General features: G+C 33.9%; 1 protein-coding gene across 1 annotated transcript in view; it reads right to left on the bottom strand.

Annotated features, from left to right (window-relative positions):
• Positions 1–14709, bottom strand: part of LOC118200149 (inactive dipeptidyl peptidase 10-like) — a 631756-nt gene that overhangs the window by 223995 nt on the left and 393052 nt on the right. Inside the window, exons 5-6 of the mRNA XM_085812127.1 lie at positions 13090–13164; positions 2778–2830 (exon numbers count right to left, since the gene is read on the bottom strand). Of these exons, the coding sequence (XP_085668253.1) occupies positions 2778–2830; positions 13090–13164 (128 nt within the window). The remainder of the gene's footprint in view (positions 1–2777; positions 2831–13089; positions 13165–14709) is intronic.

Below are 14709 nucleotides of genomic sequence, written 5' to 3'. Positions count from 1 at the left end.
TGTTTAGCAGTCGTATCCATTCAAATGCTGGTAAGTCGGTACGAAATGTTTGTTCCGAGTCTTCGCTGATTTCATTTTATGCACAGGATATTGTTATAGCATGAATGCTTTCTCTTCATAATACATTATATAGTGATTTAAGGAACCTGAAATACTTAAGTTTATAAGGTATTTCTCCCGCCTTCTTGGCATGCCTTCGTGGTGTGGTGGTCTGCACGCTGGGAGCGTATTCCAGAGGTCCACGGTTTGATTCCCAGCGAAGGCGGTTGCTCATTTTTCATCTCTCTTGCTTTCAAATAATACCTAATGTCTCTACAGTGGCGCCCGAACTAAAAGGGTGTTGGATGATGATTCTCCACACCCAGGATTCTCCACACGACTGGGGTTTGGGTCCTCTAAAACCAAAGTCACTCTTTAAAAGGGGAGTATATAAGTTAGTTCTCCCACCTTCTTGACATGCCTTCGCGGTGTGGTGGTCTGCACACTGGGCGCGTATTCCAAAGATCCGTATTCCGATTCCCGGCGAAGACAGTTGTTCATTTTACATCTCTCTTGCCTTCAAAAAATACCTAATAGCTTTACAAGTTTATCAGATTTAAAATTCACTAGGAATGATATCGCATTATTTATACATCCTTCCTCTACGGCTCTCACCACAGAAACCCTTGCACATTCTCTGTGTTATAGCAAATGATACATTAGTGTGATAAAGAAGCTTGAAAATAGATAAAACTTAACATTAATCATCAAAATCCTTAAATTTATTCGCCAACGTTTTAGAACAAAGATTTGTGGACATGAAATCATTTGCTCCTGCTCTTTTTTACATTATTTAATGAAACTCTTTTTATAGTATGTTGATTAAAATTTACAATAAATACCATGGAAATGACACATAACGCTGAGAAATATACGTGCAGGATAAATAACAGGTTACGTACATACAGAAGTCACGAAAAGTCCATTTTGAATCAATTTAAAATCCGCTTCAGAATACAGATTCCTTTATTCTGTCCATACTTAATGACATCAGGCAAAAAATAGTCAAAATGAATTCCGGAAAGGTCAAAATTTTCGAAAAACGTTACTCACTGATATCTGTCCAAATATTAAAAAAATGAAATACAACAAAATTTCGGTTATTCGGATTTCGACAGTTGAAATTTTTGATAAGCACAAATTAATGACGAATTGTAGAATTCGAAATTAATAATAACTGTCTCGATAACAAGTATTTTCGAAAATATTTTTCTATTCCCTTCAATTTCTGCTTATATATAGGTTCCTCTATAGCAAAGCTCGTCAACACTTAGAACTTCACGGACCACTACATATATAATTTTATATTTGGGAGACCCCTAATATGAATTACAAAAAAAAAAATGTAAATACATTTATACAATAATAATCAGAAAAATACAGACCTTTTGTTCATATTGAAAAATTACATGAAAAGTGTAAAAATCTTACCTTCTTGTACAGAAAGATCACAGAAAATGAACTTCACGAAAAGCAAGAACAAATCGGCAAAAGCAAAGCAATATCAATGAACTGATCGTGTTATGCCACCAATTTTTAATTATTGCAAACATAATAATCATCGCTTCCTCAGCAATGGCGCCATCGATCAACAGTTAGACAAAACAAAAACGGAAACTTCCAGGGATGCAATTATAAACAAGAATGCAGATGGTTCTCATAAAACTCCATCAATTTGCTTATTGACACGGAGAAAAACTATATTATTAACGATTACAATAGCATATGTTTGTAATTCAAAAGGAAAGAAAATTCCAGTTCGCGCTATTATTGTTAACAGCAGCATATCCATGGATGCCAACTCTCACTTTCAAATGTCGCTAGATACACCTGCGAAAGTAGCTAAAACGTCGCTAAATTCAGAAGGAATTTCGCTAAAAGTAGTAGTTAAAAACGTGTAATCCATATTCCATAATAGGCTTTGTTACTTGCCATTTTTTAAATTGAACCTTCATAAAAATATAAATAATGTCCCAACTTTTCTGCGGACCAGCAAATGTTATCACAGACCACTGGTGGTCCGTGATAACATTTTCTGGTTGGCGACCGTTGCTCTATAGTACTGTTTTAATCAGAACTTTCTCTATAAAAATATGAATTGTGACTGAATTGGCCACCGGTTGGCGACCGCTGCACTATAGTACTGTTTTAATCAGAACTTTCCCTATAAAAATGTTAATTGTGACTGAATTGTATATAAATATACTTTTATTTTCTGTTTATGATATGATAAGCGTGAAAAAAGGATGCAGATCGGAAAAAACGAAAAAAAACAAAACAAATCAAAAATGGAAAGAAATGGAAAATGCGGAGAAAGAATAACGACTATCGATAAAGAGAAACTCCATACTTCTAAATCACAGTCATTAAATTCTTAATTTTCTTTTGACTCTATGGCAAAACATTAAAATATAATCATCAAAATGTTATCTAAAACTTACTTGGAAAAAAGCTCCGCTTTTGAATCAAGTAAGCGTCGCAAGAATACACATACACAGCACATTTCGTCTTCTTTTTGCTCACAGCAACAGCAGTTTCACTATATTTAATTCACCTCCCCCCCCCACAACTTTACATTAACGTAATTACGTCTAGAAACACTGCCGTAAAAAAAAGGCAAACTACACCAGCTAAATATATGCCTTTTAATGGAAACAAGCAGACCAAAACTAACATTTGCTCGGAATAAGAGGGAAAAGAAATTAAAACTAAGAAAAAATAAAGATTCGTTAACTTACTCGCTTTCGACGATGTAGACTTTGTACTTGGCGGTAAAAGAATGCTTAAATATCTGAAAAAAAAAGAAAAGGAATAAGGCTATATCAGTTTCCTATGTTAATTAATCAACTACGCAACTTTGAATAAAAAATAAATGAAGTAGCAGATCACTTCACTTAAAATTCCATAGCTTCCTCGATCTCATTATTGATGCAGAAAATTCAGTTTTGAAAGAAATGGAAATACGCTTTTAAAATGTAATAAATACTTTTCGCTTTGCTGCTACGAAATACGTGTTCTATAGGGTTGCAAATAGTATCTAGTTTCAAAAAAGAACACTTAAAATAAAATTATTCTTTCTTTATTATTATTATTATTGTTACAAATTGTTAGAATAAAGTTTTAGAGTTAATGATAAAAAATCTGATGTGTACACCACATGACTTCCTTGTACGAAATATTAAATTATACGCATTTTTTCTTGCATTTTATTTAAACTAATTAGATTCAATTAAACCTACTTCGCCGACAGCGCATAAACCACAATAGAATAAATGCATTCTTTAAAATTCACATTGTTTACCATAGCGACACTCTGGCGTTAGGTTTACTTAACAGTATTATATTTCCTTCATATTATAACTCAGAATGCACAAAATGTATATCAATTAAAGAATGATCTAATCGTTGCCACATGTTCTATTCAAATACTATAATAAAGCTAGAACTATGTATAAAAAAAATTAAGCAACCAAAACAAAACAGAAACAGTTTTTCACAGACGATTCAGTATTTCTCATTTAATTAATTCAATTCTCACTTCGCGAGAAGGCAAAAATACATAAAAACTCAAAATATCTATATTAAAAATTAGGAAGTAAATTTCAAACGTTTATTTCCTCGAAAAAATTCCAGAAAGAATTAAGCATGATTTAATTGGCAATAATAAATGAAGACGTTATCTTTGTTGTTCCGAAGCTAAGTTTCTCTAGATTGGCAACAAATCCACTAGTCTCCTGTTTCAAATGTAAACATCAATGGCCGCCATTAAAAACAGGCTTAGCAGCAATTAAACAACTTTAAATTTGCTGATAATTCTAAAAATATTGCTCACAGATTTACTAAAGGCAGAAAATCCTTAACCGGAAGATAAAAACAACATAATTCAATCATTTTTAAAGCAAAAAATGTACAATTTACAAACATATATGAGTAAAGAAACTGAGATCACTGAGCCGGGTAATAGAGTGGATATATATATAAATATATTTATATACGTTTGGTGCTGCCGATTGCAACCAAAATACGAGGTGCACATCTAAATGTTATAGCAGTCCTATATGCAAAATTTCAACGTTCTGAAGCTACTCGTTTTTGAGTTATGCGAGATACGTACATACGTTCGTACAGACGCCACGAAAAATTCTCTTCAGAATTAATTTTAAAGCAGTTTCATAATTTTTTTGAAGGAAAAGAGTATTTTATTCTGTCCTTACGTACAGATATCACGCAAAAACAGCGTTAAATTGCATTCGATAGCGGTCAAAAGGGATATTTTCGTTGAAATATGCTGCCTGAAACTTTTTGCGATTACAACACTTCCTTTTTACTTCGTACAATGAAGTAAAAAGTAAACCGTTTCCTCAAAGTTCGAAAACGAATGAAAAATATTACTTCATTAATTTAGGTAATAATATAATGACTCATTAACTGCAAAAAGATATTATTGGTTGGTTATTAGAATGTATTATACAAAAAAAAAAAAAAAAAAAACTTAAAGATTTTAGATTTTAAATTAAGTCCAGAGGGGCATTTTTTTAACATTTTGTGTGTTACCTTTATTTATTAAATATCATGTTCTTCACAATTAAATCATAAAATTCAGTTCAACAGCAATATCGCAAAATAATTTTAAATTGAGCATACCTTTAGAATTTCCGACTCACGCGCTGGAGGTAAAAATGATTTTCTTGTACAACGTTGGCATTGCTCGCTTTGAAATCTTTGAGTTGGCTAATCAAAAATTCGTTAAATTTTTACAAAATAGGAAATCGATAATAAAACAAATTTCAAATTTCAAATTTGGGCTTCCAGATGCCCATATTCGCAGTAGGATCACGTCATTCAAAATTGGATGTCTGTAGGTATCGTTGTTTTATCACAATGCGAGAAACATACATTCATTTATGCCAGTTCTTCATTATTTAATTTCATTCAAATATAATACAGGGAGATAATATTTGGTGGCAACAGTTTGAATAGTGAAACGGACATTCACAGTGATTCGAAGTAAAATCGCAAAACGAAAACAATATGTCCATCATGGAAAAAATGCATTATTGGTTGGTTATTGATTGAATGGTTATTAGAAATTAGTTAAAAGGCTTTAATTAAAATATGTGCGAAAACGTAAAAAATTTTTGAAACTTGTAAAACTAAAGTAAATTTTTAAGTTTAAAAATTATATCTGTTCTGATTTTCTGCAGACTTCAGAAAATAAGCATTACTTTTAAACCAAACACCTGTTTCTCTCGTTTTTTCTCACTGAAACCTATACCCTGCGCTACTTATAGGATTCAAAGTAAAACAAAAATACTTGAGCTGCCAAGAAGACGAAAAAAAATATGTTTACAAGTTCAGCTCTGCACCGATTTATCTCTGCCGCGCGTTAAACTATAAAACAGATACATATCCAGTCACTGAAAATAGTCACCAAGTCACCTGTAGTTTAATAGGTGCTGAATCACAGTATCAGAAAATCAATAACACTACCAATACATGCTTCCTGAATACACTCGCTAATTAAACGTAATTTGTAGTTTAGTGAAATTCGATAGATAAATAGAATAGACAGAAAAAAATTTAGTCTAAAAATAATTTGTTAACTAAATAAGCCTTATCAGCTTAACGAAAATAAAAAAATCTGATGTGTACACCACATGACTTCCTTCTACGAAATATTAAATTATACGCATTTTTTCTAGCATTTCATTTAAACTTATTAGATTGAATTAAATCTATTTCGCCGACAGCGCATAAACGACAATAGAATAAATGCATTCTTAAAAATTCATTCTATTTGTTTACCATAACGACACTCCGGCGCAGGGCTCACTAAACAGTATTATATTTCGTTCATTGTTCGTCATAACTCAGAATGCACAAAATTTATATCATTTAAAGAATTATCTAATCGTTGCCACATGTTCTATTCAAATACTATAATAAAGCTAGAACGATGTATAAAAGAAATTAAGCAAACAAAACAAAAAAGAAAATGTTTCTCACAGACGATTGAGTATTTCGCATTCAATTAATTCCGTTCTTAAAAAATCAGTTAATTCACTTAAATCTTAAGCACTTATTTCCTCGAAAAAATTCCAAAAAGGATGAAGCATGATTTAATTCGCAATAATAAATGAAGGCGTTATCTTTGTTGTTGCGATGCTAAGTTTCTCTAGATTGGCAACAAATCCACTATTCTGCTGTTTCAAATGTAAACAAGCAATGGCCACCATCAAAAAAAATATTAGGCTTAGTGGCACTTAAAACAACTTTAAAATTGTTGATAATTCTAAAAATATTTTATACAGATTTACTAAAGACATAAAAATCTTAACCGGAACATAAGAACAACATAATTCAATCATTTTTAAAGCAAAAAATGTACAATTTACAAACATATAAGAGTAAAGAAACTGAGATCACTGAGCCGGGTAATAGAGTGGATATATATATAAATATATTTATATACGTTCGGTGCGTCCGATTGCAACCAAAATACGAGGTGCACATCTACATGTTATAGCAGTCCTATATACAAAATTTCAACTTTCTGAGGTTACTCGTTTTTGAGTTATGCGAGATACGTACGTACATACGTTCGTACAGACGCCACGAAAAATTCTCTTCAGAATTAATTTTAAAGCAGTTTTATAATTTTTTGGAGGAAAAGAGGATTTATTCTGTTCTTACGTACAGATATCACGCAAAAACATCGTTAAATTGCATTCGATAGCGGTCAAATTGGATATTTTCGTTGAAATATGCTGCCTGAAACTTTTCGTGATTACAATACTTCCTTTTCACTTCGCACAAGGAAGTAAACAAAATGTGAATAACTAAGATAACTTGTAGTAGTCTTAAGCAGCTATCGAATTCCTTAAAGTGTAAGTAATTGAAATACGATGTGTTTACAAAAGTAATAACAAAAGATTTTCCAGTTAAACAGAGAAAATTCAGGTTTCAAAAGCCTGTAAGATTGAATGACTGGTGGTTATTTAGTCTTACAGGCTTTTAAAAAAACGTGTAAGACTTTTAAATGCTCAGGCTTTTAAGCCTGGAATCTACGACTGAAGACCGGACTGTCAGACAAAATTACTGCATCTGAATGCAGAACTGTAAGACTGAATTACAGGAATCTACAATTGAATACAGGATTGTAGGACTCAATTACAAAAATCTACAATTAAACACAAGACTGCAAGACTGAATTACAGGAATCTACGACCAGTCTTTTAAGGACTGGTTCTAGATTAATAGTAGCAATTTAATAAAGCAATTAAAAATAATGTAGGCTTCGAAATTATAGCAATTTTATTCCCTTGACAACTTTTAAAAATAAACTTTTCTATACCTCTAAAAGTACTCTAAAATAATAGGTACTCTAAAAATATTACAATCAGAGTGTTGTAACTTATTCTATTAAAGACTTAACAGTGGGGCAAAATTTATCCAGAACACGAAGATGAAGACCTTGAAAAACTGTCAGAATTCTATTATCTGCATCACTTTATATGAACTGCATAAGGACAAGAAAACGAAGTTTAATAAGAAAGATAAAAAGATAAAAAAACTGTGTTAGCAAGAGTGAGTCTAAAAGCAACTCGATAATTTGCGATTCTCAGTCAGAACATACAAAAACCTTGGCAAATCTTCTGGTGGGACTCTTTTTTCCATGGCTGGCCTCGCAAGCAGCCAGCTGTTGAAACAAAACAAAGCTTTGTTCAATTTCATCCAAGGCAGACACTCAGTAAATAAAGCTATACTCAAGCTACAAAACCACAGTTATATGCTAAAACATCTCTTGTCTTTGCAAACGATGATTCTAGTATCAAATTGTATGAGAAAACTTTCATATATAATCTGAAAATTTAACAATATTACTCTAATTTTAGCTGAGCACTGAGTTACGCAAAAAGGAATCATAATTTTCTTTTAAATCAACCTGTTGCTCAAAATTTAAGCATCGGACTAAAAGGAAAATATAATTTAAGGAGAAAGAATATCTGATGTGAATACCACATGACTTACAGTCTGTCTATCATAAGAAAAGCTCTTGCCAATTAGTCTGCAGCTGTCTGTTGCCATAGAAACGAGCCTGGACCCATTTTCCATAGGGGTGTCTTGAAGACGAATGATAAACTCTTTTCCCCTCAGCCAACAATCGCCAAAAACAAAAAGCAACCTTTGGTCCGTCCCTATTTGAAATATACTAGCCCCGTTGCTATAGCGACCGCCACCCGCCAGACACTGTGGCGGGAGCTCTTCTTCTCGTAGACAGACAGTACTTGCATGGCCTATTAAATGATACATATTATTGCTGCACTACATTTGAATTTATGTTCTCGAATTTCATGACAGGTATATTTCTCATTTCAAGGTGAGGCAAAAATGCATAAAAACTCAAAACATGTCCATTAAAAACTGGAAAAAGAATTCTTTATTCTATCCGCGGGTACAAATGTCAAACATGAAATGGAATGGAGAGTTGCCCAAAAGAATATTTTCGTTGAAATATAATACCCGAAATTTTTCACGGGTACAAATGTGACGCAAAAATGTCACGCAAAATCTCACGCAAAAAAACGAACTACGGACCGCTGGAATACGCGTCCAGCATGAAGACCACTACACTACGAAGGCACGCTAAGAAGGCGAGAGAAATACCTTATGGATTATTCGATTTTTAAGCTTTTATCAAAGGGGGGATGTACGATATCCGCAAAAAGTATATTTTAGAAATTCGTTAAAGCTCTAAAATGGAGAAATTATATTTATTATGGTATTTTATTCTAGCCGAAAAGAATTATTCGCGTTCGTATACTTTCAGTAACTAAAAATAAGTGCTTTATCACTCTCGAAACACTTTCTCTTTAAAAACGTCAGATTAGGCCATCACATGACTTCGTTGCACTGCCTGTTAAATTATACACATTTTTCCTGCATTTCATTTAAGCTTGTTTCCTCTAATTTCAATAAATATACATTTCTCATTTAATCAATTCCGTTCTCACTTCGCGGCAAGCCAAAAATACATAAAAAATCAAAGCATTTTCATTAAATATTGTAAATTACAAAAACACCTAAAACACCAAAAACAGTTTAAAAAAAAAGCAACTTTTGCAACTAAAATGAAGAGCCTTCCCGAAAAAAAAAAAAAAGCAATTTGGGCAGCGGGCAGGAAGACGTATTTTTGATGCACCAAAAAGTTTACTTTTACTCCTACTCGGCAAAAATTGGGTGCAGAAACTGGTTGCAACCTAAAACCAAACCGTTTTGCGAAAAAGAGTCCTTTATTCTGTTCGTACATACAGATGCAACGCAGAAATATCATTGAAATGGATTCGAGAGTTGCAAAAATAGATATTTTCATTGAAATATAATACCTGAAATTTTTCGCGATTAAAATACTTCTTTTACTTCGTACACGGAAGTAAAAATGGCTGAAAATCTCATATAAGAGAATTAGATATGCAGTTTCCGCAAACTTAGGTGCAACAGGAAAAGCTTTGTATGTTGACTTTGATACAAGACAGGGTTTCAAAATGCTTTAAAACGTGTAATTAATTTCTGCACCTTTAATTCTTTACATATTCTTGAAACTCAATGCAGTTCAGTTCAGTCAATTAAAACAGTTTCACACTCTTTCGTGACACACACGTTCACACAAAATTGAGCAAATTAATTTAAACGAAATCTGTTTTGTTCATCAGCGATAAATTCCTCTTACATAAATAAACCAATTTATTATTCCGTATTCCAAATCAGCCCCGAACAGGAAAATTAATTTATATTCTTATATATATATGTCTCATTTATTTAATATAGTATTCTGTATCAAACAAATTAAATTACGCATTTCGAGGACATACAGACATCTTGTATGCCTTCTCTTCTTGCGCAGAAACATCTTCTACGCAATTGCATCATTGGTACAAGCAAGGAAACGCTTCGAATGACTGTTATTTGAAAATTAAATTACCCCAAGTCGAGTGAAGATGCGTGTGTGTCGAAAATAATTCTCAGTGGAGTTCAAGCAGTTGATGCTTTGCAAGGTAGTGGAAATATCCAGGGAATTATACTTCTCCTCACCGCTTTGAACTCAGAAATTAATTAAAACAATCTCACAAATCTGAGGAGAGTTTCACCTTCCAGCTTATATATCACTGCAAGAGAAAGGAACCCGGTAAACTAATTTATACTAACTTGGAACTGGAAAGAAGTACGAATGCAGCAAGAAGGATGTAAGACACTTCACAGCGCACCTTTCCTTAAACTGTTATTTATAATTTTGTCTTTCGAAGTACGAATAAACTGAATTAAGGAGTAATGATTTGCTTATTTCGAAACTAGAGAATACAATATATTGATAGTCTTCCTGAATACTGATGAAACTTAAAACTGACATCCGTTTTGTAGCGCTGTTTGTACATGGAAGAAAGAACAGAATGTTGTGCTGGTGTTCCTGAAAACGGATCATTACTTAATTACTTCACATGTTAAAAGAAAATTCTTATTTTCTGTCTACATCTCAGGTCATGCTTCCTGCTGCTTATGAATTTTACTTCGAGAAACTACCTCTACTGCTGGTGCAAACGTTAACAGCTACAGGCTGAAGCAAGGCCGGTACATGTGAATCTCCGAAAATACAGCGTGCTTCAAAAAGAATATACGAGACAGTGCACATGATTTTTTGTGATGACATTGTCATTTTGAACTTCTGTTTTTTTCGGAGAATGAGTGTGTCTTCACTCCATCGATTGTTGTTTCGATTCTAGTGTGAAATGACACACCCAGTTTTCATCACCTGTCACAATTTGGTTTAAAAAGTTTTCTCCCTCATCACTGTACCCCGTGAAAAATGTCAGGGCACTACCAAGTCGCTTTGTTTTGTGAACATCAGTGAGCATTTTTAGAACACATCGGGAACACAGTTTGCGATAATTCAAGCGGTCAGACACAATTTCGAACAAAACAGTACGTGAAATTTGTGGAAATGCATTTGAAAGAGTTGTCATTGTGAAGCGTCTGTTCTCACGAATTGCTTCATCAACTTTTCTTACCAAATCATCGGTGACAACAGAAGGCCGACCACTCCGAGCCTCGGCGTGGACATTTCTTCGACCTGCATTAAACATTCTTACCCACTTTCACACCATTCCATCACTTATCGCGTATTCACCGTAAACTTCTGTCACTTGACGATAAATTTCGGCCGGTTTAATATTCCTCGCGTTCAAAATTTTAATCACGGCACGAATCTCACAGTCAGCGGGAGAACGAATTGTCTTAAACATTTTGAATGTGCACAGCAAACTGAAAACACAACATAGAGCAACCAAAATGGCGACAATTGAAAGTCAGTGAACAAGAAAGACTAGTACGCATGCGCGGGTCGCCTACCACAGCTCTGCGATGGCGCTAGAATGAAACGGTACTTAGTTTCCGAATACGCTACGTACGTATCTCAAATGCATATATTTATTAAACTGTATGACATATGAATATGAAACTTCACACACATATGTGCGAACCTCTCAAATTCAGATTACAGATGTTACAGATTTTCAATATGTCTTCCATCAGCGACACGAACAATGTCAATTCCTCCCATACTCGGGCAAGCATGTCCGTCGTCACTGATGTTATGACAGTACGGATCCAGTACGGATGTTATGACAGTACGGACAGTACGGTTCTTCACCTCTTCCAGGTCCTGTGGGAGTGGTGGTACATAAACGTTGTCTTTAATGAAACCCCCACAGGAAGAAGTCACAGGGTGTCAAACTCGAGAACACAAAATGATTTCTGCTTCGGAGTAGCCATTTTAAACATGTGGCGGTTGCCACGCAAAACAGAAAACAACTGACATCTAGCGGCTATTAATATAAACTAAACTATGTATTCGTTTCGCCGATAGCCGAGCCGAGGCGCAGTGATCGATAGTTTGTACAAAATAACACTTTGTAATACGTATATTCTTTTTGAAACACTGTGTATATTAGGCCCCCAACTTTTGACGCAAAATTATCCTGGGGGGGGAAGCTTAAAGAGTCTTCTACTCCTCTTCCTTTTCCACTCGGAGAAGACATTTAGCTTTCCGTGTATAAGCACGGCCAACTGGAAGAACACGAAGTTCTAATTCACGAAGGTCACGGTGTAAGCCACGGACAGACGGCGTTGTAATAAAGCCGCCGTTGGAGGGCGCAAAATTACGAAGTGACAGAGAAGAGCGCGAATGAATGTAATAAAAAAATTATAAAAATTCATCAGTTTATATGTGTTGTATACTAACTGATTCTGGAATTAAGATATCTTGCAGATCAATAGATTTTAATTTATCTTGTTTTTAAATTCCCTTGTTTTAAAACATTCTTACGAAAATAGCCTGTCTGAAAAAGTATAATCTAGCGTCTATCCCACATTCTGTAATGAAGCTTATATAAAAAAAGCTGAGAAATTTATGGGAAAACAGCTGGGAAAGAGAAGAGGGCGAATGAATGTAATAAAAAACCTGTTGCAAAAATAATCAGTTTATATGTGTTGTATACTAACTGATTCTTGAATTAGGATATCTTGCAGATCAATAGATTTAAATTTATCTTGTTTTTAAATTCCCTTGTTTTAAAACGTTCTTCCGAAAATAGCCTGTCTGAAAAAGTTATAATCTAGCGTCTATTCCACATTCAGTAATGAAGCTTATATAAAAAAAGCTGGGAAATTTATGGGAAAACAGCTGGGAAAGAGAAGAGCGTGAATGAATGTAATAAAAAAACCTGTTCTAAAAATCGTCACTTTATGTGTTATATACTAACTGACTCTGGAATTAAGATATCTCGTATTTAAATTTATCTTGTTTTAAAATTCCCTTGTTTTAATACTTTCCTCCGAAAATTGCCTGTCTGAACAGGTATGATCTAGTGTCTATCTCACAGTCAGTAATAATGTTTATATAAAACAGATGAGAAATTTTTAGTATTTAGTATAATAATTGCATCATAAAAGTAGAAAATAGAACAGATAACGAAAGAAAGAAACAAATATTCTTACCTGTTCGTGATCGTAAGATAAAAGCACAAACTTACGATCTGGAGATATGCTATAGGATTGTATATTGAGCGGCTTCTGAAAAGAAAGATATAAAGTGTTCATTTTATAAAACAAAAAATACTTCATGTATTTTTAAGTTGGTTTAAAACAAACATTTTAGTTACACTACATGAAACAGGAACAGAATCATACGCAGGATAAATAAAAAAATTAGAAACACAATGATGTGTATCTAAATTAATAGCTGTTGTTGTCCTGTCCTCGTACTTCCTGGAAGAACGGTTGCCAGAGCCTCAAGGAGGCTGGACTTCAACTTCCACTTCACTTTCGAGGGACAACACTCCGGGGGGATCCGAGTGCACGTAATTTTAATTCCACCCCCTCTTCCCTTACACCAAACCACAAGAGAGGTACTTCGGCTCCCCATATATTTACAGTGCCACCAACCTCAAAGACTCTTTACGTTTATAAATATCCATGCCTTCTCCGGTGTTCGATCCCGGACCCTTTGCTACCACAGTAGGTTCTCATAACCACTATACCGTCTTAACAATTGAGTATACGTTGTGAACTGAACGAGTTATTTGTTCAGGACTCTAACAACATGGTTACCATTTCGAAAGCAGCACTTCTTGGAATAAGCAAGAATTTAAGCTTCATTCATTACGACGATTATGATCATCATGTTCACGCGAATGGATTGTTACCGCTTACTGTTTCTTCTTTCTCAAAGATACAGCTCATCATTAAAGCGTCCAAGAGCGAATTTATATCTCTTTACGAATGGTGAAGGGAACTTTCGAGTTAATGTTATTGAGATTAAAACACCCATTTCAATGTACAAAAGGTCGCTTGCACTTCATGAAAACGATTTTGGTAATTATTTCTTACGCATAAAGGACGTATTTATTGCGCAATTTGTTTCTATCTGATAGCCTTTATTTTTGGCTATAGCTGTACATCGAAGTTTCCAGGAAAATAAACTTTTCCTTAGCACAGCCATATAAATTTTGTCATGTAAAATGTACTCCTCTTGGGTCATTTTCGGAAGTTCGTTAAGTGTTGTTGGATGCCGTGTTTCCTCAGGTTCGTTTTAACTGACCTATAGCATAGGAGTACGTATAGACTATCCATAGGTTTACGTATAAGAATATCCATAGACGTACGTATAGACGTCATGCAAAAAATAGTCAAAATGGATTTGAGAAGGGTCAAAATAATTAATTCTGCCGAAATCTTGTAATCGAAATTTTTCGCGGTTATAGTACTTCTTTACTTCTTACAAAGAAGTAAAAGCGATTTTGTTCAGTTTCCTTAGCTTTTTATTCCTGAAAAGCGAAGTTAAAGAACAAGTGGTGAAATTTATTATTCCTGTTTCTGATTTTTTTTCTTTGCTAAATAAGAGACAATTACCTTAGATTGTGACTGAAGGCTTTATCCATATGAAGTTCAACTTTTCAAAATTGGTTCTGAAGTATTCTACCGACACTACAATAAATTAATTTTAGATTTACCTCAGAGTATTTCAAATTTCAACTCACCATTGTAACAAAGTACAGCAACTACCATAGATCCTGTTGGGAATTTTTCTGTACTTTACCGAAAATAAAAGACGGGTAA

This window comes from Stegodyphus dumicola, chromosome 2, assembly GCF_044657685.1.
Source record: "Stegodyphus dumicola isolate Sdum_Otavi_A_Nest chromosome 2, ASM4465768v1".
Lineage (NCBI taxonomy): Eukaryota > Metazoa > Arthropoda > Arachnida > Araneae > Eresidae > Stegodyphus > Stegodyphus dumicola.
This window is presented reverse-complemented; position numbering and strand designations above follow the sequence as displayed.